Genomic DNA, 23,908 nt, shown 5'->3' on the forward strand with positions numbered 1-23,908 from the left:
TCAGCTCAATAGTGAACCAGTTCATTGTACCTGTTGTCAAAATGGATATGAAGGTAACAGCAATGAAGAAGATGACAAAAATCATTTCTATCCTCATTTGGAACCAGCGCAGTGTTGACAGGTACAAGAACCAGTTGGCAGTATGTAAATTCAGAGTTTTGTGGAACAAAGTTTCAAAGTAAGACTGCCGTCCAAAGGCACGTAGTGTCCACAGTCCTTTCAAGCTTGTAACAAGATGAGTGAAAATAGGACTCCTGCCTGCGAAATATTCCCACAGAAAACCATGCTTAAACAATCAGGTAACCACATAATGCAAAACCTTACTACCATGTACCAGAAAAAGATAAGCTTAAACCAACAAAGTCACCAGGCAGCAAATGTCACTGGCTAGAAGTCTTCCAATCTGACGCCACACTTTTGACTAGGTGCAATTTGTTATTTTTGTAATGGGTTACCCTCCTTTTTCACTTGGCTGCCATGGATGGGAACTTAGAATAAAATCACCGTCATTATTTATTTATATTTCTTGGCTACCATTGGGCGTTGTTTTTCTGGCTAATCCTAAATTAATCACTGGTGAGAGAAAATGTTTTTAAAACAATTCATTTAAATGCCTCAATTAAGAAAGTTTATGTCACTTCATTTAGATAACACCCTTCAATGCAGAAACACAATGGAAATTTAACCCTGAAAATGCGCCTGCAGGAAGGGTGTTACTGAAAAACAGGCTTCCGGAATAGCTCGGTCAGGGTTTGGTGGCCCAGCAGAAGGCTGTCCCCCAGGAGAGGAAGGAACAGTGCCTGAAAACAAGCCAGGAGGAAGAATCTTGTCCGGTATCATTATTCATTCATAATTTTCTTACATAAATTATATTTTAAAATTGATACACTATAAGCCTCTAATAATAGAAGCGTATCAATTTAAAAATATAATTTATGTAAGAAAATTATGAATGAATATCCTCACACCAACCCTCTTAATACTCTACATAATTGTTTTCAAACCAAAAAGAAGTCACAGGGTTACTGATTAACAAAAGCAACCTATGTGTGTTTTGTAATTTAGTTTCCTTTTGTATGCATACACATTTTTTAAAGTCATCATTATATAATGCAAGAGTTCAAAGTAGGAAGAATTTTTGGGAAAGTAGATTAAAAAAAAGAATCACACATATTTCCCAAGGTGAGCATTGCACATGAAGCGCCATACCTTCAGATTCCAGTTGTTTGAGTTGCTGTGAGGTATGGAGGAAGTAGGCTCTCAGCAGAATAAAAGCAGCTATCACTGGCACTGTTGCCAGGAAGATGTAAGGTTGTAAAACTGAGACAACTGCCACCGCTCCAATCACAATTAATAACAGCTGTAGGATCAAAGAAAACACATTGGTGACTATACTTAGATTCTTTCACATTGCAAAGGGCCAAGGCACATCAGTGACGTCACTTCCCAATAAGCTCTTCACACTCTGCTCCATTCTTATAAAGGGAAGCCCCCTCAAAGTACATTGTCCATAGGTTCTATCAAAATTCAAAAAATCATTCAGGTCACTTACAACAACATTTTGAGGTTTTGGAAACATGGTGTTTTTGAATCTCAGAATATTCTCATTTCCCATATGCTGTGAAGCATTGCATGATAAATAAATTTTAAACAAATATGGGTTTTTTTTCCTAGCTTGGTCTTCTCTTAAACTTTAATTTTGAAATAGTTTTAGTGTGAATGTGAAATTTTAGGATTTATTTTGTTTAGACAGTTTTTGAGAATCCGGCATTTCTCTCAGAGCCTTTCTAGTCAGAAAGATCTAGTTTAAATGTAGGCTTGGTGATTTAGGCAAATTTCTTAACTTCTCCAAACCTAGTTGACTCATCTTTAAGACTAGAAAAAATAAATGTAGTAAATTTTGCTCCCCTTCCCAACTCTCCTGTTCTTGTTCCTTAAAATAACTGGAGATAACCTAGAAGCTCAAAACAAGAAAGGAGTTTTTGGGTGTGGCTGATTAACTTGGAATTAGACAATTTTTTCTATCTCATATGTTGTCAAATAAATTTTGTGTTTCAGTCAAGACCATCCATTAGAGATACTGCTTCACCTTATCCACCAAAAACACAATCCTGTTGGGCAGCCTCAGGAACAACTTAACTATATTGGTACCTGCTTCAGAATCAAGTTAAAGGTTTAAATTCTGTATTTCTACATGACACTAAATCCATATATTTTAAAAAGAAAAAAGATCTGCTTTCATTTGCGCCACAATAACCTATTTGAATAAAGTATAAATAAGGAACTGTCACAACAAGGTTTTAAAAAAAATTAATCTATTACACTATCCATATAATAATCAGTGAGCCAGTTCTCTACCAATTTTCATGGGTGACACATGTATTTTACAGTTAATGCAGTAACATACAGAACATTTGGTACATGGGAGCATGTTCTACATAAATCTTCTTTGAATGGGCTGTTATTTTCATCTAAAACTTCATATGATCATATTTCAATGATACCTTTCTAGGGAAAATGCCTGTATGTCTCCAGTCATCATCATATCAGCCCCTCATTCATTCAACAAATACTCAGATAAATCTTTACTCTGTCAGACACTGGTCTAAATATATACAATAAGCCAACAATCTGAGAAAGTCTTCCCTACTCCATTCTTGCCCTTCAAGTGCCACCAGTACAATGAAAAGCCCCAAATGCCCTAGTTATATATGACAAGACTTCATCAATGGCAAACTAGTTTTTAACCGAGGACATTTATTTCCCAGAAACAGGACATTTTGGGGGGTGGGAGAGACAAAATACAAGTTCCAAGCATGATTAACTAGGGAATATGATTTAATTTCAATGGGCCATCATATTAAATACTGGTATGTGTGAAAGACAGATGCTATCGTGTTGGTAGCCTGGAAACATTCAGCTACTCCAGTAGAATCCAGGTCTTTGTTGGCTCTTGACAGTTGTAAATGACACTGCGTTCACTTGACTTGTGCAATTTTTACCATGTAATTCTAGCTCGGTTCTGTTGGAGTATAACAGTCCATGGGAAAGTAATATATATATGTTTTTTAATGATTGTTGATATCGTGGAGAGTCTTAGGAATGAAACTGTAACTATGTTATGATAGAATAGATGAAATTGGGCAGTCGATTAACCAAGATATCACACTTTGTGAGAGATGAATGGAGAAGGTGTGTACAACTGGAAATGGTAATACTTTCACAGGATAAACTGCCAGCACTTATAATCATCTAGACTATAGCCCAAAACAAGAAATCCATGGAAAATTGCTAAGCATTTTCATTAGAAGCCATCCTTGGGCACTGAGGTCGGAAGCTAATAATTTAGCACTGTGTGCAAAACTAAAGGCACTGGTTTAATATATTTGATAGTCAAATTATACAAAAAACCTTAAATTCTGTCTTAGTCTTTAATTCACAATGTTTAAAAAACAAGTCATTTCAGACCAGATGTATTAGTGAGAGGACACAAAATAGAGGGACTTCAAGACAAGCTGAAAATGTGAGCACAGATTTCTAATTCCCATATACCCAAATCCTAAACTTCCTCCAGAAAAAAAATCAACAGACTGTAACACACACAAGGCATCATCCACTAATGCTCCCAGGAAGTGGACAGCACATTCCCACCCCAAAAGCAGCTCAGTGGCATCCTTGACACTGAAGGACACTTGGCACCGCCAGTGAAGCCAGAGCAGATGATAAGTGTGAAGATCACTTTGAAATCAGTAAGTTAATTAATTCATCAATAGATAGATAAATACATATTGAAAACAATGCAATGGACACCAGGTTTGGAATTGTATCCATAAATGAGAGTCCTTGAGAATTTTTAAGCAAAGGATTAATACAATGAACAGGAGGAAAAAAGATGTGAAAGACACACTAGAGAGCAAAGTAGCAGGACTCAGGGTATAATCATATATTAGATAAGAGAGAAGAAATCAAACAAGACCTAAAGGTTTTAAGGCTGAGAAGAGATTTTACTATTTTCAAATATGTAGGCTTCTGTTTCATGAAAAAATAATAAGTTTCTCAAACAAAGAGATAAGTAGGATGCTAAGATAAAGGTTTTTTCTGTTTGGCTTCAAGTTCAAATTTGTCCCACGATCCACTTCCACAGTTCAGTCTGAAGCGTTTACCTTAGTACTGAATGTGACCACCATCAGATTTGTCTTCCTCATTTTACAGGCTAGAGACCTGAGCCCCTTAGAGATTCTTACTCAAGGTAAAAGAAGTACTGGTATCTACAGAATAGGATCCCGATCTCCCACTCTCATTATACGATGTTCCAATACAGAAAGCAAGTTTGCGGAAAATTATCAAATGTTAGGAAATGAAAAATAAGAAAATAAATAGAAATAAAGCTTTCATTCAAAGAAAATTTACAGGTATGCCTTACTCTGTACAAAAATATGTTCCTGATATATTATGAGGATGAGATTTCTTTAATATGAACATAATTAAGTATACCAGAGGAGCTTACAATATTAGGGATCCTTATAATGAATTTTTAATAAAGTCAAAATTACCCAGATTTTTATTTTGATTGTCATATATTATACTTCCTTAATGGGAGACCCACTTGTAAATAAAATAAGTTAATTAAAAGAGCCTTGTCCAGACACTTGTGAAACAACAAATGAACTTCAACAACATTAGAAGTGGAGCAGAAATGTATTCAGATTGCCATAAGAGAAAGTATTTAAGAACCATCACATGTGTAAAAAGTGTCAATTTATAAAATAAAGACTTAAAAATGAACTTTCCAGAGGATTTCTGAAGTGAGCCTTACATTGATTCAGAAAAATATTCAGTAGACTCCAAAAGTGGAAAAAAAATTTTTCAAGGGCCATCATTTGTTCTTCTGCAATCATGTCAAGATTTCATGTTCAGTTTATACCTGATTTAATAATATTTTATTTGACACAAGTCATTTACACTCCTAAAATGAGGAACAAATGTCCAGCATTTAAAGAAAGACTCAAGAAATGCTCCTTCAAATGCATGAACTCAAAGAATCCGTTACAGAATTCCAGCAGCTGCTGCTGAGTTATATCCCTAAACAGTGCAAGTGAAGGAAATTCAAAATGCTAAAGTTCACATGCAACAGCTAATATGTTTGTGCCAATCATTTCAGGTGAGGCAAACTGACAACCTGGGTCTCTGCACCTGGTCATGCACCTGTCGGTTGTGTATATACATACATGTGGTAGCCCTTAATTTGTTTTATAGAATAAAGTATTATTTTGGAGGTGGGAGGAGGGAATGACTCATCTAAGATGGGCTGCATCCCGTTCAACTATCTCTCCAAGGAAATCATGGAGATAGTGGCATTTGCTCTCTGGAGCTCAACTTACACCAGACTAAGAAGCTGGTTTCAAACCTGGCCCAATAAATAGCCAAGGTTGTTAACTCACAACACTCCTGAAGTCCTGCCACTTATGGAGTCCGAAGGGGGTATCCTCTAGGTACTTCCATCTCCATCCCCTCCTTTCCTTCCCACTCTCACCTCCAATCACCCCATGCTCAGAGCCAGAACCTTGGAGGCCTCTTCAGATCTGTCACCCAGACAGAGTCCCTACTAGTCCTGAATTTTTCTTTCCTCTCTCACCTGCTTGAAAACTTATCTGTAGTCCTGTCCCCACAGACACCCTTCTGTCCTTACTGTGAGGTTGCTGGCTTGCTGATCTGTGAAGTATTCATGGATAAAGCTGATTAAAATTGCAGCCAATCAGGAATCCATCTTCATTTTAACATAAGCCCTTTGGAGGCTGGTGCTTTCAATCAAATAGTGATGCCAGTGTCAAAAATGTCCTACTTCATGGACAGGGATTTGGAGGAATATGTCTGTCATACCTTTCAAATCACTCCCAAGTAGACAATTATTACATCTAGATGTGGAATTGACTTGAGTTTGGGTCAAGAAAATAGTTCTGACTTATCACTGAAGTTATTAAATTTATGCCTAATTTGAAGACTTTTGATACTGACAAAATTCATACACTAGATGGGATTTCAACTCTCAAATGAAAAATAGCAAAAAATAATTTACTTCTTTTTCTAACTATGTAAAGAAGTACAATAAATGCAAAGACACTTCATGTTTTTACAAACCTGGATGAAGTCAAATATGGTAAGAGGCAGAAGATCATCCAAAATTGCTATATCTTTGGAGAATCTATTAAGAATTGCACCTACAAAAGAAAGGAAGAGGAGATCCTTAAAAACCAGTAACCCTTAAAAGACATCAATATTTGACAGATTTGGATAACAGAAGCATTCAGAAGTTAAATAAAAATTAGCATATAATCAGATAAATACAGACTTAGAAAGTTTTAGTGTTACACAAGGATTCTAAATAACTATGTACTGAAGTTATCATCCCCTTCTATTAGACCTTTATAAAATACAAATTGCTGTCAGATTCAAGCAAAACCTAGTGCCCTTAATAGGGTCCTTATCATTAAGTATGTCTGGACTGAGCACTCAACCTATTACTACAATCTCATACTTGCAAGCCTGAGCTTAATGATCATATATTGGATATGTGAAAAGTATCCCTTTATGTCTGTATTCCATAATGCATAGATAGCTACCACTTCCTCTGACTGCCACACCTTTCTGACGTGCCTCTGCAGAAATGGATGCTCTCAATCTCCACCTACTATGTGTCTGTGTGTTTTAAAGTCATTTACATAGTGACATAGAAAAAGATGGGCAAGGAGTCTGAGAAAATCAAGGTCAATACACGACTGCAGAGGGGCACATCTTGGAGAACTGAAGTGCACATTACAAGGCAAGGAAGCAATGGTTGCTGCCAAGCTTAGTAGCAAATGTCCAGGCAATATAATGAAAACAAATAAGCCGTAAGTAATAGTAGTGGTTTTTAAAAGAAAGTATAATCCTTGTATATAGAAATTGGAGGTGGGGGTAGGGGCTGGAAAAGGACATGTAGATGACGTAAGATCATCATCTTGGTATTTCTGTTTTCAGGAGCATAAACAAGAAGGAATGCAAAACAGAGATGTTTCACAATCATATTACAAAATGGGTTAAAGTTTGGAATGTAAGACAAATGAGAAAATGAAATGAATAATAACCATTTAAATATGAAATAGAGAAGGTTCAGAACCAGCTGTGAGCAACGTTTAAGGGAATGAGGGGCCCTGTAAAGAGGTAGAATGGAAAGTGCACCCCTTAGGGGGCCAAATGCCCCACAGAAGGGAACAATGGAAGGGAAGAAGTAACACTTCACAGGGGCCAGGTGACAGACCAGTAGACTGCCTTGTTTCATTCTCACAGGGATTTTCTGGGATGAGTATTCCCTTCCCCAGTTTACAGTTGTGGAGGAGAGGCACAAAGGAGTGACTCGTCCATGGTCATCACTCTAACGGGGCCAAGCCAGACCTCAGACACTGCCTGTGCTCTTTCCACTCTATCTCATTGCCCATTTCACTGGGGGAAACTTGGGCAAATGCCCTGCCTTCTCTGGGTCTCAGTTTTCCATACAATGAAATCATTGGATCAAGGTAATCCGACATTTTTCTTTTAGGTCTAAAATTTCTTTGCTCTAAAACAGGATAGTTGTGAGTGTAGAGTCAAAGCTTTGAAGACACACAAGGACTTGAGAATAAACACAAGGATCTCCTGAACACTAATGTAGAAATGTTGTTACCGAGGGGGAAAAAATGATGACTATATGTTATCTTGAAATTTTTAGATACAAATCACTCCAAAAATCTCAGTCTTGGAGTTTATGCATTGCTTTTTAATCCAGTGTTTCTGGGTCTACCTCCTCTGCCTTACTGTGAGTTCTTCCACTACCTTATTCATCTTTCTATACCAGCCTCTAGCTTAGTGCCACACAGAGAAAGTGCTCAAGAGAATGCTACAAGAATAAAACTTGGGGGATTCCTTATTAATCTCAGATTCTTTAAATGAGAATTTAAAGGGGAATTAATAGAACTGATTGTTTGTAAAATACCTTATTGTCCTTAGTTTTTTAAATCTTTGGCATTTTATTTCACTACTCTTATTTTTGTTGAAATAAAATTCACAAAATTGTAAGATATTTAAAGTAAACAACATGATGATTTGATGTACATATACCTCATGAAAGGATTCCTCTCATTGAATTAACACATCCATCACCACTCATACTTACTTTTTTTTTTTGGTTGAGAATAGTTATGGTTTACTGTCTTATCAAATTTCAATTAAATGATACAATGTTATCAATTACAGTCACCATGTTACACATTAAATCCTCAGCCCTTATTAAACTTAAAGCTTGTACCCTTGTAACAACCTCTACAATGGTGTAAAAAATACTTTTCGGATTTCTGCCCCACCCTCCACCAAAAAAAAAAGGAAAACTGGGAAAAATGTTATATGATCATTCTTGAACAGTTACAAGCAACTAGATTATTCTACGCCATCTAAAGACATTATCAGTAAAGAATTTTATATTCCCTTTGGTCACTTCAAACCTTCTCTTCTTTTAAACAATACTACACATTGGCAACAAGATGCCTGAATGGGGGCTAGACCAAATATCTGAACTGAGGAAAATGACCCAAAAGGGGTCAACTTCTGCTGCTGAAGTCCATTAGCATCGTTTCTAACAAACTGAGAGACTCGAATTAGCTGATACAGAACTATGAGCAACAATATCTGAGAGCCAACATTTGGGAAATGTATGTGCCAGTCATAAAGAAGCTCAACAAAGGGCAGGTGCCCCCAGGCAAAAGCCGATGCTACTACTAGAAACCCAATTAAATCACAGGCCCTTTTGATGACGGACCAGCAGTTTCATTTTGTATAACTTTGTCAAGTACCTGCTTTCAACGTGTTGAGGGTTGACATAGGTGCTTGAAGAACAGAATGTAACATTTTGTGGTGTAAAATCTTCGATACTGTGATTAGAGTATGTACCAGTGGTAAACCTCTGAAGACTCCCAGGGCTAGCAAAGTGTCAGCTACTCCCACATAGATGTAAAAAACATAAAATGAGCTGGTGCTGGTGATGATCACTGCGTAACTGTTATTTGCATTCTTAGTACTATTCCCCTTGTCTTGAGGGGGTGTTCTGCAAAGCAAAGGGAAATTGTTATTTGGCAACCAAACTTTCTCAACAAATTTCCAAAACATGTAAATGTAACTGAATTTGAGTCTAATGAAATACAACATATTTCATTAGCAGAGTTCATGACTTTAATCCCAAGGAATTACAAGAAAGTCGATTAAGTTTTTTACCACTGAAATAGATAATAAAATCGTTCTTTATTCAGAGAAAATACTAGGTAAATAAGGTTCTAAATATTTTTATTTCAACTTATATAACCTAATTACAATTAAATGCTTTAAAATTTGGCAAAGAGCTGCAGGAACTGCACACGTTCACAATTTTAAACAAAAGAATTTGATTTTCTACTACTACAATGTGGTGGGGAATGAAGCACAGTGGATATTACAATATTTAATAAGACCTGAGTAATCAATTGAAACTAAATACAATCTACAATAGGACACGGAATACTCACTTTCTAAGTAGCCACAACACAACCAAAGAAGCAGCCACCTGGAATGGAACAATACACACTTGATTTTTTTCTAACACCTTTACGCATTCCTCCCACACTTGCCTCTAGTTCCACCCTGACCAGCACCAAAATACACACAGTTTCATTTTCCTTTGCTTTTGTTTCCTGGGTCCAGGAGGTACAAATATTGTACCAAGAACCACTGTTTGTAGTAAGAGCAGGTTAAGTTAATGGAATTCAAACTGTACTCAATTAAATACTTTGCCATTTCTCTCCTTCATTCAACAGAAACAATCTTGTGTTGATGCTATCACAATTATGATACTAGAAATGACTGAAATTATACAATTAGCCCAATAATAACTTTCCAAGGAATTAGATTAAAAAAACAAGAAGCAGTAAGGTAATATGAAAATGAACACAGAATACAGCATAAAAATAAATAGGGGGAAACAAATATGCTCAGTATAAGAAATCTGTAAGACTTATTTCAGCTCAAATTGATCTTAAATATTTAATAGTACTCTATAAAAATGTATGAAGAAGATTTATCATTGGTGAAGTTAAATAATCAAGTCCTGTACTTTGAGGAGGTATATAATTTTTAGTTAAATTCACATATCAGAAAGGAGTATAATGATGAAAAATCTAATGGCGGCACTCTCACTTTCCTATGTTTTTCATTGTATGCATAGACTCCATGTATTGTATTAATAAAAATGATCAGTTTCCTTGAAATTCAAGTAAATTCAAAATGACAAGAAACTCAGCAATAATCTAGTATTTCACAAGTCTTTGTTCTAATACAAATGTTTTCCTATTTCCTAAGAGTAATCAAATTACACAAGAACCTAGATATAGGTATATTTCTGAGTCACTCTTCGGTTTTGATAGTCCCTCTTTGTTCTGATCTTTAAAAAGAAGGAGTGTCAATAATGCTGACATTGCCAACATTCTCTGGATGTGAGCAAATCCCAGAAATAAACAGTTTATGATATTTATTATGGAACAATAACCAAGGCAGTTTTCCAAAGAACTGGTCTTGTCAATGTAATATAGTTATTTCCTGGATCTTGTGGATTGAGACAAGAAACCACCAGCCCAAACTGCGTTGACTGGAACAAAAAGCTTTTTTATGGACTTGACATAATGATTTCAGTAAAAATATTTGGGGCATACATATCATTTCATTTCCAGAATGGTTTGAGGCTATAAATTGCATGGGGCTTATGACAGAGTGACAGTCCTGAATGATTTAGAGGAAAAACAAAAAGGTCTTCATTTTCATTTTTCTCAGGGTTCTAAACATCATTTCCAAGTCATATAGAAAACAGCACACTCTAGATCAGCACTGTCCGACAGTAACTTCTACAATAATAGAAATGTTCTACATCTTTGTTGTTTAATATTATTGCCAGTTATCACATGAGGCACTTGCTCACTTGAAACGTGGCTACTGTGCATAACTGAGGAAGTGAATTTCAAATCTTATTTCATAAATTAATTTCATTTAATTTCTATGGTCATAGATGGCTGGTGGCTACTGTATTGGACAGGGTATGACTAGACTGTAATAGCTATTAGTTATGTAGGGGTGTAGACAGAGTGATATATATCCATGTTAGGCATCAGGAATCTGCTGATGGTATTCTCAAAGACAGATCCATGAACGGCCAAGATGATGATTCAATCATGAACTTTGTAAATGACCCCAATGGAAAAAGAAATAGCAACCAGTATTTATAAGCTAAGTCAGAATTTAAACTCTGTAGATAATTTGTCTACATAATTTAGAAAAACAAATGGAGTGTGAGGGTAGAATATCAAAAAATATATATGGAAAGAGAAGCCAAGTGCCTGTATTTGAAAGACTCGTTTTCTAAATGAATTAGTAAACATCTTAGAAGGCGTGATAGATGAAGGCTGGTTTCGTATGCAGTAAAACCCAAATAGTATGGTTTCAGGAATAAGATGTAGTATAGAACTAGAGCAAGAATATATCTAGGACCTATGAGGAGCCCTACCATAACATAATCTGACCAGATACAAGCCTGATATTCACAACCAAAGAAAATAGTCACAAAAAAGAGAAGAAAACTGCCAAGGACAATGTAATAAGGCAGGTGCATAAAGCCACAAAATATGATACAACCAAACAAGGTATAACGGTCCAACATTCCATTATGAAGAAACCTTTAATGATCCACAAAGAAGACACTTCTAAATATTTCAGTGTGGAATATCTGCAGAGGCCTTTAAATACGACAAGGTTCTCAACACTCTGGATGTTGAGCATAGTTAATAAGCAATCCCTCCCAGTCACAACAGATGTCCCAGCCTCCCCTTCTGTCCCCATCCAATCCATTTTCCATACAGCAGAGTGATTTTTTAAAACATAGAAAAGGCCATATCATATCTTGGCTGAAGCCTTTCAAAGGCTCCCCCCTGCTTTTAAAATAAAACCCAAACCCTTTACTATAGTCAGTGGTCCACAAATCTGGTTTTTGCCTACTTTTCTAACATCACTACAAGCCACTTGCTTCTCTCTCTCTCCCCAATTATACTGGCTTCCTCTCACCTTCCATAATTCATCAAACTCTTCTAAGACGATTGCAATTACCCAGTCTTTGCATTTCTGACTACTTATTTTTTAAGTGGCAGTTAAATGTCACTCCCTCAGAAAGTTATCCCCATATACCTTCATTTTCCCATCTTTATTTTACTGCACTATTTCCTTCTGGTGTTTATCACACTCTGATTGCTTCTATCCAATTGCGTTTCTTGTCTATCTCCTCCCTCAGAATGTGATTCATAAGAGCAAAGAGGAGTTATCTGTCCTCTTTCCCATTGTATCCTCAGTACCTAGGATAATAGTTGGAAAAAGTTGGCACTCAGTAAATCTGTATTTAATAAATAAAGGAATGGGTAGATAATATTTAAATAAAAATACAAAAATGTCAACAGAGAGATTATATGTTCATATAGGAAACACATTTGAAAAAGCAGGTGACATGTCATGCTATGAAGGGCAAAGATAAAGAACCATAACTAATTCATTCTACAAACTTCGTACATGTACAGAATTCACAGCTACCTCCCAAGCCACAAAATGATATGTGTGTGTAAATGAATACCTATTAAAATACTCGGTATGGTAAGTTTCTACCAAAGGAGCACAGCACTATAAATGTTCTGTTAACATTATAAACATAAGGACATTAGTGTATTCCACCTGTACATTCTGTTTTGTTCTTCACTGTGTACACAGCACATTAAACCATGCCTGGCATTTTGAAAGAACTCAAAAAAAAATATGTGTTGAATGAGTAAATGGCTGAAAGAATGACAGGCAGTAATAGTAGAGTGACACCTTATCATGACTGAATACACAGATTCCAATGTTTCGCAAATCATGCCCTAAAACACAGACCCATGCTAAGTAAAGCTGACTTAAAAGGATTACTATCGATCACTAGCAGCAGAGGTACTATGGAAGCACATTACATGTCTATTGTACTAATAATGTAAAGGCACCAAAGGGATTCCTCATTAACAAAAAGAAGGGAAATCATAAAAGAATAGGATACAGCAGACCTTTGGTACACTTCCTAAAAAATCACAGAATGAAAGCACTAAAAAAGATCTCTAGATACTCCAGTCAACAACAATAACTTCTGGTCGTTGTAAAAGGAAACAGGAAACTGCCTCCTACTCTATTATTTGCATTTCTTCTCTGTCTACTCAACGATGCACTGCCAAGCAGGAGCACTAGGAAGACCAACATAAAATAAACGATATAGCCTGTATCCTTGGTGCTCTTATCTAAGAACTTACAGAAGATATTGTCTGATAGTGGGAAAATGGTAGAAAAATATAAAGGTAGGCTGACCCCCTTATCAAAATGACACACTAATGAAAAGTGGTAACAAACTGAATAGATCAGACCAGTCGTTTCAGTTTAGTACTTTGAAGATATAAAAAAAAGCAACAAATTCCATACACTAAAAAAGGAAGCATATTAATCCTACTTTACAAAATCATAAAATATAAACTGAAGAATGGCCCCTATGAAAGCTGAAATGGACAAATCACTTTCACCAAGGAAAAAGTATGTCTTAACCGTAGCTTCTCTGACTATAAGGAATATGAGGCTGTAAACAAGGTTTAAAAAACTAAATTGTCTGTCTGGATTGGCACCCAGTACCATCATGAGGAAAGGGCACACTGGTATTAAAAAAAGAGCTCAGTCTAAAAGAAAAACTATAAATTTTGATTCAAAGAAGGTAACAGAATTGTGAACATCAGTGAATGAATTATTTAGCTACAGAACTGGCCATGTAATTAAAACAATTACTATTTGTCTACTACCATCAAGTTTGTTATTTAATATTTTGAGAACCAGCTAATTAGCAATGCCTCCACAATCTTAGCCAAAAAAGGCTCATCATTCATTATATTATTTCTTGCCTAGAAAATGACATAACTTGTTTTGCCCATTAAAAAGACGATTTTTTGCCATAATTGTGAGAGATCAACAAATAATGGGTAATTATACAGCATCTACATCTTCTGTTGTAATTTAGCCCACAAAGGACTACTGTCTTCTTGATTAAATGAGCTAATAATGCTGTACACATGTGCAGCAGCTCAATGCTCAATCACTGATTTAATTAATTAATTAATTAAACACCATTTTGAAAGGTGTATAAATTCAACTATGAACCTGCATGGGACGAAGATCTTATAAATTAACATAAATCACCACCACCTTCAGATAGGACCATTTCTTCTTACATAACTATAAATTGACGACAATCAAGAAATGTGATCTTTCAATGCAAAGGTTCAAATCATTAGGAATTATAAAAGGCTAGTTGAGATTCAATGTAGCACAGAAGTGGTTTTCTTTCACATTCATGTTGGTCATTTGGCATGACTGACAGAGATTAATGAGGCAAATTTGAAACACATTTCAATGCAGTTTTTATTACTTTTGTGAGAGTGTTGATTACCCAACCCCATAGTTGTGTTGAAGTATAAAAGGAATAATTCAAACTTTCATTATCTCTGTTATAGACTTGTTCACCACAAACGATCTTGAGCTTTATAATGATATGACATCAGGATATTAATGATAATAGCAAATAGCAGTTCTATGTGCCAAGCCCTACATTTAAGTGCTTTATAATCATGATGTCTCTTATGCCACAAAAATGACCTGTGAGGCTTATACTTTTGCGATCTTTATTTTATAGGAGGGAACTGAGACTCCAGGGAGTTGAACTTGCTCAGTTTCAGTATTAATAAGACAGAGTTAGGTCACAGCCAGGTCCTTCTGGTTCCACATCTGGCACTGTATATAATGCATCTCACATAAAGCCTCCATTTGATTTATTAACTTAAAATAATCGGGCAAAAGAAGAGATATCACTAGAATTCAAAGATCAAAGGGAAACTGACGGTTTATAGGTGAAGTCATATGTATACATTTTTGGTACACACATTTAGATACTTAACACTAACTCTCTTGGTCAGGAGAAGTAATGATACTTAATGTAGACTTTTTATATTACATGAGGTTAGAAACAACCTAATAAGAAAAAGGGGTAGCTACAAGTTTGGGGTTCAGTTATATATATATATATATTTATCCTGCCTCAGGAGAGTGTTCTCCACATGGGTCATTTCTTCCCTTGAAGGAAGCATGGGCTTGCAGGTTAACTTCAGGTTGTGTATTAGGACACACCCTGAGTATCCTCTGGAATAAATGTATCTAGACTAAGGAGTCCTTCACAGGCTGAATCCAATCCACAGATAAGTTTTAGTGTGCCCATGTAGTGATCATTTGTTTGTTTTTATTCAATCAACTACCCACATTTAAAAATGGGAAATTTTTATGGAAAAATCTGATTCCTATCTCATCTTGAAAATCAGAAGATTTAACAAAATTGAACATAATTCCCTCATGGCAAATCCTTGGCTGGTGCCAAGTTACAGCTATCCCCTTTAGACAACTGGAGAGCAAATGTTCTCCATTCAGCCTCAAAGCCACTTTACCTACAGACATTCTCTGCCAGGCCCCTTTTGGCATTTAGGTGGTTGCTTCTGATGTGCAGAACAGCCTCATCCACCAACTAGTTTCTTACACTGATGTTGATACAGAATGGAGCTTAGCCTACTATGCTCTTTGCACCTCCTTTTTTTTTTTTAACCTGGTGATATGAAGGGCATGGCAAGGAGACCATACTGGTAGCACCAAAGACAAAAAGTTCTGTGAGTGGGTGATACGGATCTCTGAAAGGATTGTTTAACATGATTTCTAAGCCATTAATACATATATTTTTCATTTTGTGAAAAGTCATTTAAAAGCAGTGATTGAGCACTTACATATTTAGTAATACAATATCTAGAGTCAAATTAATTTAAAATTTAGTAAGGTTGTCGGGGGGGAATGATGGCAGAATAGGAAGGCAAGGCAGAAACCTCCTTCCATACACACAGCAAGTAAGCAACTACAGCAGATACAACTAACCCTGAAAACAACATGAAGACTGCAGAACAGACCATGTACACATGGTGAAGAAGAGAAGAACATACAGACAGGGATAAAGTGGCAGACCCACAGTCAGGACCCAATCCCAAGCCCCATCCCACAAGTGGGAGGAAGAGGAATGGAGTGGGGAGGAGATAAGCACTCAGGAACTCTGCACACCTGTCCCTGGAGCTCTGTTCTGGGAAACTGAGTCCACTTTGCATTGGGCTTTGGTGATTAACGGGTCTGGACACCAGGGAAAGCTGGAGCACTCTGGAGGCTGAGACTCCAGCCACTTGTGGAGGACAGGCATGCTCCATTGTCCTGCTGAGACCCAACACAGAGGCAACAGTTCAAGAGATTTACCAGCAGTGGGAAAGGTGCCACAGGGGTGGGGTTTTATGGAGCTCTCTCCAAAGGAGAAAGGGCAGGTAGATGACACTTCCTTAGACCTCACTCAGCCCAACTGGCTGGTCACTCCTGAGAGTCCAAAATACTCCATTCCCCTCACTGGTGGCTCAGCCCCTAGGCACTTCTCTGCATGCCCACCCACCCACTTGCTCATCCCAACAGCAGTCAGACTTTGCTGCCTGGCAGGCAGTGGGAGGCTTTCCTAGCTTTCTTGGCCCTCTCTTACCCAACTGGGAAGGTGCCTATAGGAGCCAGCTTCAAATACTCATTTCTCCATACTGGCAGCCCAGGCCCACACCGTGCTAACTTGTGCACACCTGTGGTGCCCACCCCATCATCCCAACAGCTCAGTCATCCCTGCAGGGCAGGCAGAGGGCAGCCGCACCTACAATGATCCCAGCAGAATCACAGTTGCTCAGCTCACAAAGGGCTGGCTGGGGTGAGCTGCCACAATGGTGGACTGAGATCAGCCACTGCCAACAGACAGGCAGAAAGGTGGCCCCATTCATAGCCCAACAACAGCAGCTGGGCATCCACTGGAAAGGAGAAACTGATGAATAAAGAGTCTTAAGCTTCTGGGCACCACAGGATGCCTTCTTCATAAAGCCATTACTCTCCAGACCAGACAACATAGAGGATCTATCTAAAACAAAGGAAGAAACACAGAAACCCTGACAAAATGAGAAGCCAGAGGAATATGTTCCAAAAAAAAGTATAGAATAAGACAGCAGAAAGAAGGCTAAATGAATCAGAGATCACCAACTGTCTTGATAAAAATTTCAAAGTAACAGTCATAAATATGCACACTGATTCGTGGAAAAGTACTGACAATCTCAGTAAGGACTTCAACAAAAAGAAAGAATACTTGAAAAACCACTCAGAGCTGAAGAATACAGTATCTGAAATGAAAAATACAATTGATGGAATGAATAATAAACTGATACAAGTAGAGGAGACAATCAATGAGGTGGAACTTAGAGGACAGGAAAGCAATGAAGCTGAAGAACAGAGAGAAAAAAGAATCTCTAGAAATGAGATGATGCTAAGAGAGCCATGTGAGAACTCCAAACAAAACAATATTTGCATAATGGGGGCACCAGCAGGAGAAGAGAGAGAGAAAGGGGTAGAAAGTCTCTTTGAAGAAATAATTGCTATAAACTTCCCCAATCTGGGGAAGGAAATAGACACCCAGAAGCACAGGGAGCCCCTAACAAAAGGAAACCCAGGAAGATGACACCAAAACATATAAAAAATAACAAAGATTAAGATTAAAGAGAGGGTAATGAAAGAACTCAGAGGAAAAAAATTCTTATATAGGAAATTCCATCAAGCTATTAGCAGATTTCTCAGCAGAAACTTTACAGGCCAGAGAGAGTTGCATGAAATATTTAATGTATTGAAACAAAAGGACCTTCAACCAAAAATCCCCCACCCAGCAAGGTTATCATTCATAATTGAAGGACATATTAAGAGATTCCCAGATAAACAAAAGCTGAAGAAATTCACCACCACTAAAATAGCCTTACAGGGTATGTTAAATGGAGTTGGAAATGGAAATGTTCTTAAGCCTAAATATTTTTCACCAGTGAAAATAAACCTACAGTAAAGGTAGTAATTCAATTACTTACCAAGCAAGTATGAAGTCTAAAACAAAACAAAAGCAGTAAAACCAACTATACACAAATTCAGACAAGAGGTACACACAAAAAAATGCAGATTATGACTTCTAATACATAAAGTGTAGAAGAGGAAGAAGAAAAATATTAGTACTTTTAGATTATGTTTGAAATAGAGTGACAATCAACTAATACAGACTGTTATATATTTAGAAAACTATCCAAGAACCTTATGGTAACCACAAACCTAAAGCCCATAATAGATACACAAAACATTAGGAAAAAAAATGGAAATCCAACCACAACACTGAAGAAAACCATCAAATAACAAGAGTATAAGAGAAAAAATGAACAGAGAGGAACTACAAAACAACCAGAAAACAATTAATAAAATGGCAGTAAGTACATAACTATCAATAACACCTCAAGTGTAAATGGACTGAATGGACCAAACAAAAGATATAAGGTGGCAGAATGGATAAGAAACAAGATCCATCTATACGCTGCCTACAAGAGACTCATTTCATACCCAAAGACAAACACAAACTGAAAGTAAAGGGATAGAAAAAGATATTTCATGCAAGTAACAGGGAGAAAAAAGCAGGAGTAGCAGTACTGTGTCAGACAAAATAGACTTCAAAACAAAGAAAGTAACAAAAGACAAAGAAGAACATTACATAATAACACAAGGATCAATCCAACAAAGATATAACACATATAAATGCCTATGCACCCAACATAGGAGCACCTAAGTATGTAAAACAAATACTAACTGAACTAAACAGTGAAATGGACTGCAACTCAATCATACTAGGGGACTTTAACACACCACTTATATCAATGGACAAGTCATCCAACCAGAAAATAAATAAAGAAACAGAGGCACTGAACAACACATTACATCAGATGGACTTAACAGATGTCTATGGAACATTCCACCCAAAAGCAACAGCATACACAATTTTCTCAAGAGCACATGGAATATTTCCCAAAATAGATCACACTCTAGGCTATAAAAGAGCCTCAATAAATTCAGAGAGATTGAAATTGTATCAAGCAAGTTCTCAGACCACAATGATATGAAACTAGAAATAAATTACACAAAGAAAACTAAAACTCCATAAACAACATGCTCCTAAAAATCAATGGATCAATGAACAAACCAAAGTATGAATTAAGTAATACATGGAGACAAATGAAAACAAAAATACAACAGTCCAAAATTTGTGGGATGCTGCAAAAGCAGTTTTCAGAGGGAAGTACATACTTCAAGAAACATAGGCCTACTTCAAGAAACAAGAACATCCCAAATAAACAGTTTAAACTCACAATTAAAGAAACTAGAAAAAAAGAACATATGAAACCCAAAATTAGTAGAAGAGGGACATAATAAAGATCAGAGCAGAAATAAAATAGAAAAGAATAAAATGATAGAAAAAATATCAATGAAAGCAAGATCTGGTTTTTTGAGAAGATAAACAAAATAGACAAACCCCCAGCCAGACACATGAGGAAACAAAGAGACAGGACACAAGTAATCAAAATCAGAAATGAAAAAGGAATAGTCACTACTGATACCACAGAAATACAAAGAATTATTAGAGAATTTTATGAAAAATCATGTGCCAATAAAGTAGATAACCTAGAAGAAATGGACAAATTCCTAGGGAAGTACAAGTCTCCAAGATTGACTCAGGAAGAAACAGAAAATCAGAACAGACCAATTACCAATAGCAAAATTTAATTGGTAACCAAAAGACTCTCAATAAACAAAAGTCCAGGAACAGATGGCTATACATACCACCACAGAAATGTAAAATGACTTATATATTATTTATTTATGTATATACATGTTTATATGGTGAATGCATACATATGTATATATACTTCCAAACAATTCTTAATTTAACTTTAAATCACAGTCATATTTTATGACAGAAAATTCTTACCTCAACCAGAAAAATAACTAAGCACCAAATAAGCACAAAAATTAAACTCTTATGGACAGTGAGATATCGAAGGTATGTGTTCCATGTAGTCACTGCTGGTATGCTCTCCAAGTCATCAAAAAAACACTCCTGAAAAAAAGAATCACAGTGATTACAATGAGGTTTCACACTACCATTGTGATTTTATTTTGAATGTGCAGAAATAAAGGAATATTAATATTTGAAGCTAAGTGAATTTCAACAAATATAAGCCATTATGAATGACATGTGTGATGTTGTTCCACATCCAGTATAATGTCTATTGGAGCAACATCACTTTTTGAAAAATGAGAACCACTAGAATTCTTCAAAATTCTGAAAGCATTTCACTGATTATAAAACTGTATTATTTTTAGACAATTTTGCCATTTTAAGGCCTATCAGCATTACACCTTTTATCAAATAAATGGTGCCATCAAACTGAAGCTTCCCAGAACTCTCCTTGATTTAACTTATTTTTTCAGAGGTCCATTGACAGTTTGCAATTTTGCTAGCTTAGAGGTCTTTCAATGGACATGAAAGCCAGCTGATGTTTGTACATTCCTCAGTAGTTAGGATTATCTCTCTTTCCAGCTATGATATAAATTGCATAATTTTAATCTTTAATATACTTCCTTAGAGGTCTTTATTTGTCCTTTAGTAAATGCATTTAAAATTTTTGAAAAAGAGTAATTCCAGATATTCCAAAAAAGATGGCTTTGTTTTTCATGAGGTCACCAAATTCACAGAAGCAGCACTAGATCCTCAAAGAAGGAAATTGTCATATAAACACTGATTAGGTGTAAAGATGTCTGGAATCAAATAAACGTGGATAGGTTCAAGTTTGGGAAATTCATTCAGGTTGATATTAAAGCCATGTAGATAAACTATCCTTTTGGAATTTTTAAAAATTATAGAAACACTGAAAGCATGTATATTTAGAGATCACCTATTCTGTTCCCTCATTTTACAAAGGAGAAAACTTTGGTGCAGAGATGCTGAATGACTGTGACTTGCCAAAGGCCACACTACCTCTTAAATGACCTATGCATCAACATTTCAACTCATTATCATGCTGCCTGTTTCATCCAAAGCACTTAAGGAATTGTTCTAGTAAAAAACAACAAACAAAACCTCTTCTCTCTTCTACTGAATCCTATTTGAAGAATAAAAGCATTTTATTCTTTAAAGCTAAATATAAAAGACTTCTCTCTGAAAGTTGGTGCTAGTATATGTTGTTTCACATATCTTCTTTAAAAGAAATCTCTCAAGAAATCCAAAGTACAAAGCAGATTTAAAAAACAGAAAAAGCTCACAGTAACTAAATTCAGGCAAGACTGATGTATAAGCCAGAATGTTGAGTTAGTCTTATTGAGAGACAGAAGGCTGATATTATCTTACATTGTCTATCTCCATACAGAAAAATTTTTTGGTCTCTAAATAACTGAAGCTATTATTTGTTTATATATTTATTTATATTCTACCTCTTCTCAAAGAGATTTTAAGGAGGTAATAAAGCAAACTTGTGATAATTTATAATTTTTCTAATCTGTGATAATGTTTATCAATGGTCTCTTAAAGGACTCAAAGCTAGACAGTACTTTGACTTACATTTTATGAGAATAGGTATATCCATTGCAAAAGGAAACAGTTGATTCTTTTATATTTTGAAATCACTTACATAATTCATGGACTTTGGACTCTTAGAGTAAACCTCATCCTAGACCTGTAATTTGAGCAAGTTTCGTTACATACTACATACTGCATTCCATTCAGTTACACTCTGTGGAAAAGACCTAAGAATTTATACACACCTTTAAATCTTGTTCATTAATTTCTTCACTTATTTCCAAGCCACTCTCTTGAGATAACCGCCTTGAATATATATCCGTTTCAGTTAAGTTTGCCTGAGGGGCCAGTGACATTTTCCGTGTGGATGCTGCTTTCTTTCGGTGAGTGTTCTGACCTTGGTTCACTGAGGAGCATGTCATCATATTCAGAACTGACTGCCTCCTTCGTCCCTGAAACGTGGGGCCAGTGTTGATCACGTTGCTTCGAGGCAGAATAGCCTCTCCCTGCTCAGAATCTGGAACTAAGGACAACCTTCTCTCTAAAGGCTCATCAGAATTTTCTTCAATGCCATTCATTTGTAATGGAGTCTTTTGTACAATTGAAAATTTCCTTATAGAGTTGATTGGATTAAGAATAGAGTTCTTCCTTTTTTCACCAAACTCTCCAGTCTGTTTAAAAGATTGTCTTTTTGTTTCATTCCAGGTGACAGCAGCATCTCCTTCTAATGAGAAACGCCTTAACGTCTCTGTTAGGATTGAATTTCTTCTTTCTGCACTAAACTGGTCGAAAGACTCAAATCCCATGAGCTTTGAGCTGAAGTCAGGCCGTAGATTTTGTAATTCAGAAAATGTCCCATAAAAATAGCTGCTACCTTCATGTAAAATTAATATTTTGTCAGCTTTCTTTAAATGTTCCATTTTAGAAGTGACCAAAATCCTAGTTTTGTTAGCCATCAACTTACAGACACAGCTTTAAGAATATAAAAAAGATATAAACAAGCAATTAATTTTAAGAACACTTTATTTCAATAGTATATGTACTGCATTTTTTCATTGTATGCTTATGGAAAACCTCTAATATACAATGTTATACTTAAAAATAATTCTAACAGTAAATACTCAAGAGGAATTAATTTGGTACCTCTTAATAATTACAGCATGAATTATTATATTATTGAATTTTATAGTATGCTATATTGTAAAGTTGAGTGTTAACAGACCTAGAATGAAATTAAATATATGATATTAAATAAATGATTGACTTTGAGTAACTTTGTTTATCCATCTAGAGAATAAGAGAATTATTAGTTAGCCTTTAAGAGTCCTGGGTGTCTATAATTCTCTGTGTCTTCTAAAATGTCAGAGCTCTCTTGTTCTTTAAATTTTCTATTAATTTCCTTTCACATTTTAAGTTGACCACCAATTGGTTCTCAAGAACTTATATTGAGACCAATCTGTTCTATTAAAATGAACAAAAAATCCCTTGTGAATTGGATAATAAATTTGAGCCTCCTCTACTAAAATTTCCCTCTAGTCTAGAAATCCTGACTACAACCATCTAAGGGAGACCAATTTCTTTTTAGCATTAAAACATTATATACTGTTTAGAAAAAAGGCATTTTTTTAGATTGTACTCTAACATAAATAGCTAGCAAAGTTTTTATTGGTAAGAAGTTACTTATCACAGTCATGGGATTGTAAAAGTAGTATCTTAGGTATTTTTCTAGGAATAATGGTTTCTAGGAATAATGCAGTCATTTTATATAAATATATACATCCTTTTAAAATATTTATTTCTAGAAGAGTATCATGATAATTTTCCTAATAAACTACTTTATAGACTATGAAATCATTTTGAAACTTTGAAATCAAGTCATGTAACTAACCAATCCTTTCAGGAACGTCACATAACATTGAGCCCTAATTGGAACTCCCATGATGTAAATCCCAAATTCTGTGTGACTGAAAAAGGTTCTGAAGGTGATAGTGAGGTAGATGAATAGTCTGAGCATTCACCTACATTAAAACATTAAAATGTTCAGCTTTAGTGCTTTCAGAAGCTTACTAAGGAGACAGAATAAAATACTATTGCAAAAAAAGTAAATAATTTTAAGTATAATAACCACTTAAATAATATATGTCACAAGGTAATAATACTGTAAAAACTGCACAGTGATTGTTATAACAGTAGCAATGGAAGAAACGCTTAACAAGAGGTGGTCAGAAAAGGTGTCAATGGAAGCAA

General features: G+C 35.8%; 1 protein-coding gene across 4 annotated transcripts in view; it reads right to left on the minus strand.

Annotated features, from left to right (window-relative positions):
- Positions 1-23,908, minus strand: part of CFTR (CF transmembrane conductance regulator) — a 170,763-nt gene that overhangs the window by 45,178 nt on the left and 101,677 nt on the right. For all 4 annotated transcript variants that reach the window (XM_073238544.1, XM_073238547.1, XM_073238545.1 and 1 more), the window contains 7 exons: positions 21,907-22,633; positions 20,075-20,203; positions 9,567-9,604; positions 8,862-9,112; positions 6,139-6,218; positions 1,210-1,360; positions 31-258 (listed from right to left, as the gene is read on the minus strand). In XM_073238544.1, coding sequence (XP_073094645.1) covers positions 31-258; positions 1,210-1,360; positions 6,139-6,218; positions 8,862-9,112; positions 9,567-9,604; positions 20,075-20,203; positions 21,907-22,633 — 1,604 coding nt within the window. The remainder of the gene's footprint in view (positions 1-30; positions 259-1,209; positions 1,361-6,138; positions 6,219-8,861; positions 9,113-9,566; positions 9,605-20,074; positions 20,204-21,906; positions 22,634-23,908) is intronic.

This window comes from Manis javanica, chromosome 6 (genome assembly GCF_040802235.1).
Source record: "Manis javanica isolate MJ-LG chromosome 6, MJ_LKY, whole genome shotgun sequence".
In the NCBI taxonomy this organism is placed as follows: Eukaryota; Metazoa; Chordata; class Mammalia; order Pholidota; family Manidae; genus Manis; species Manis javanica.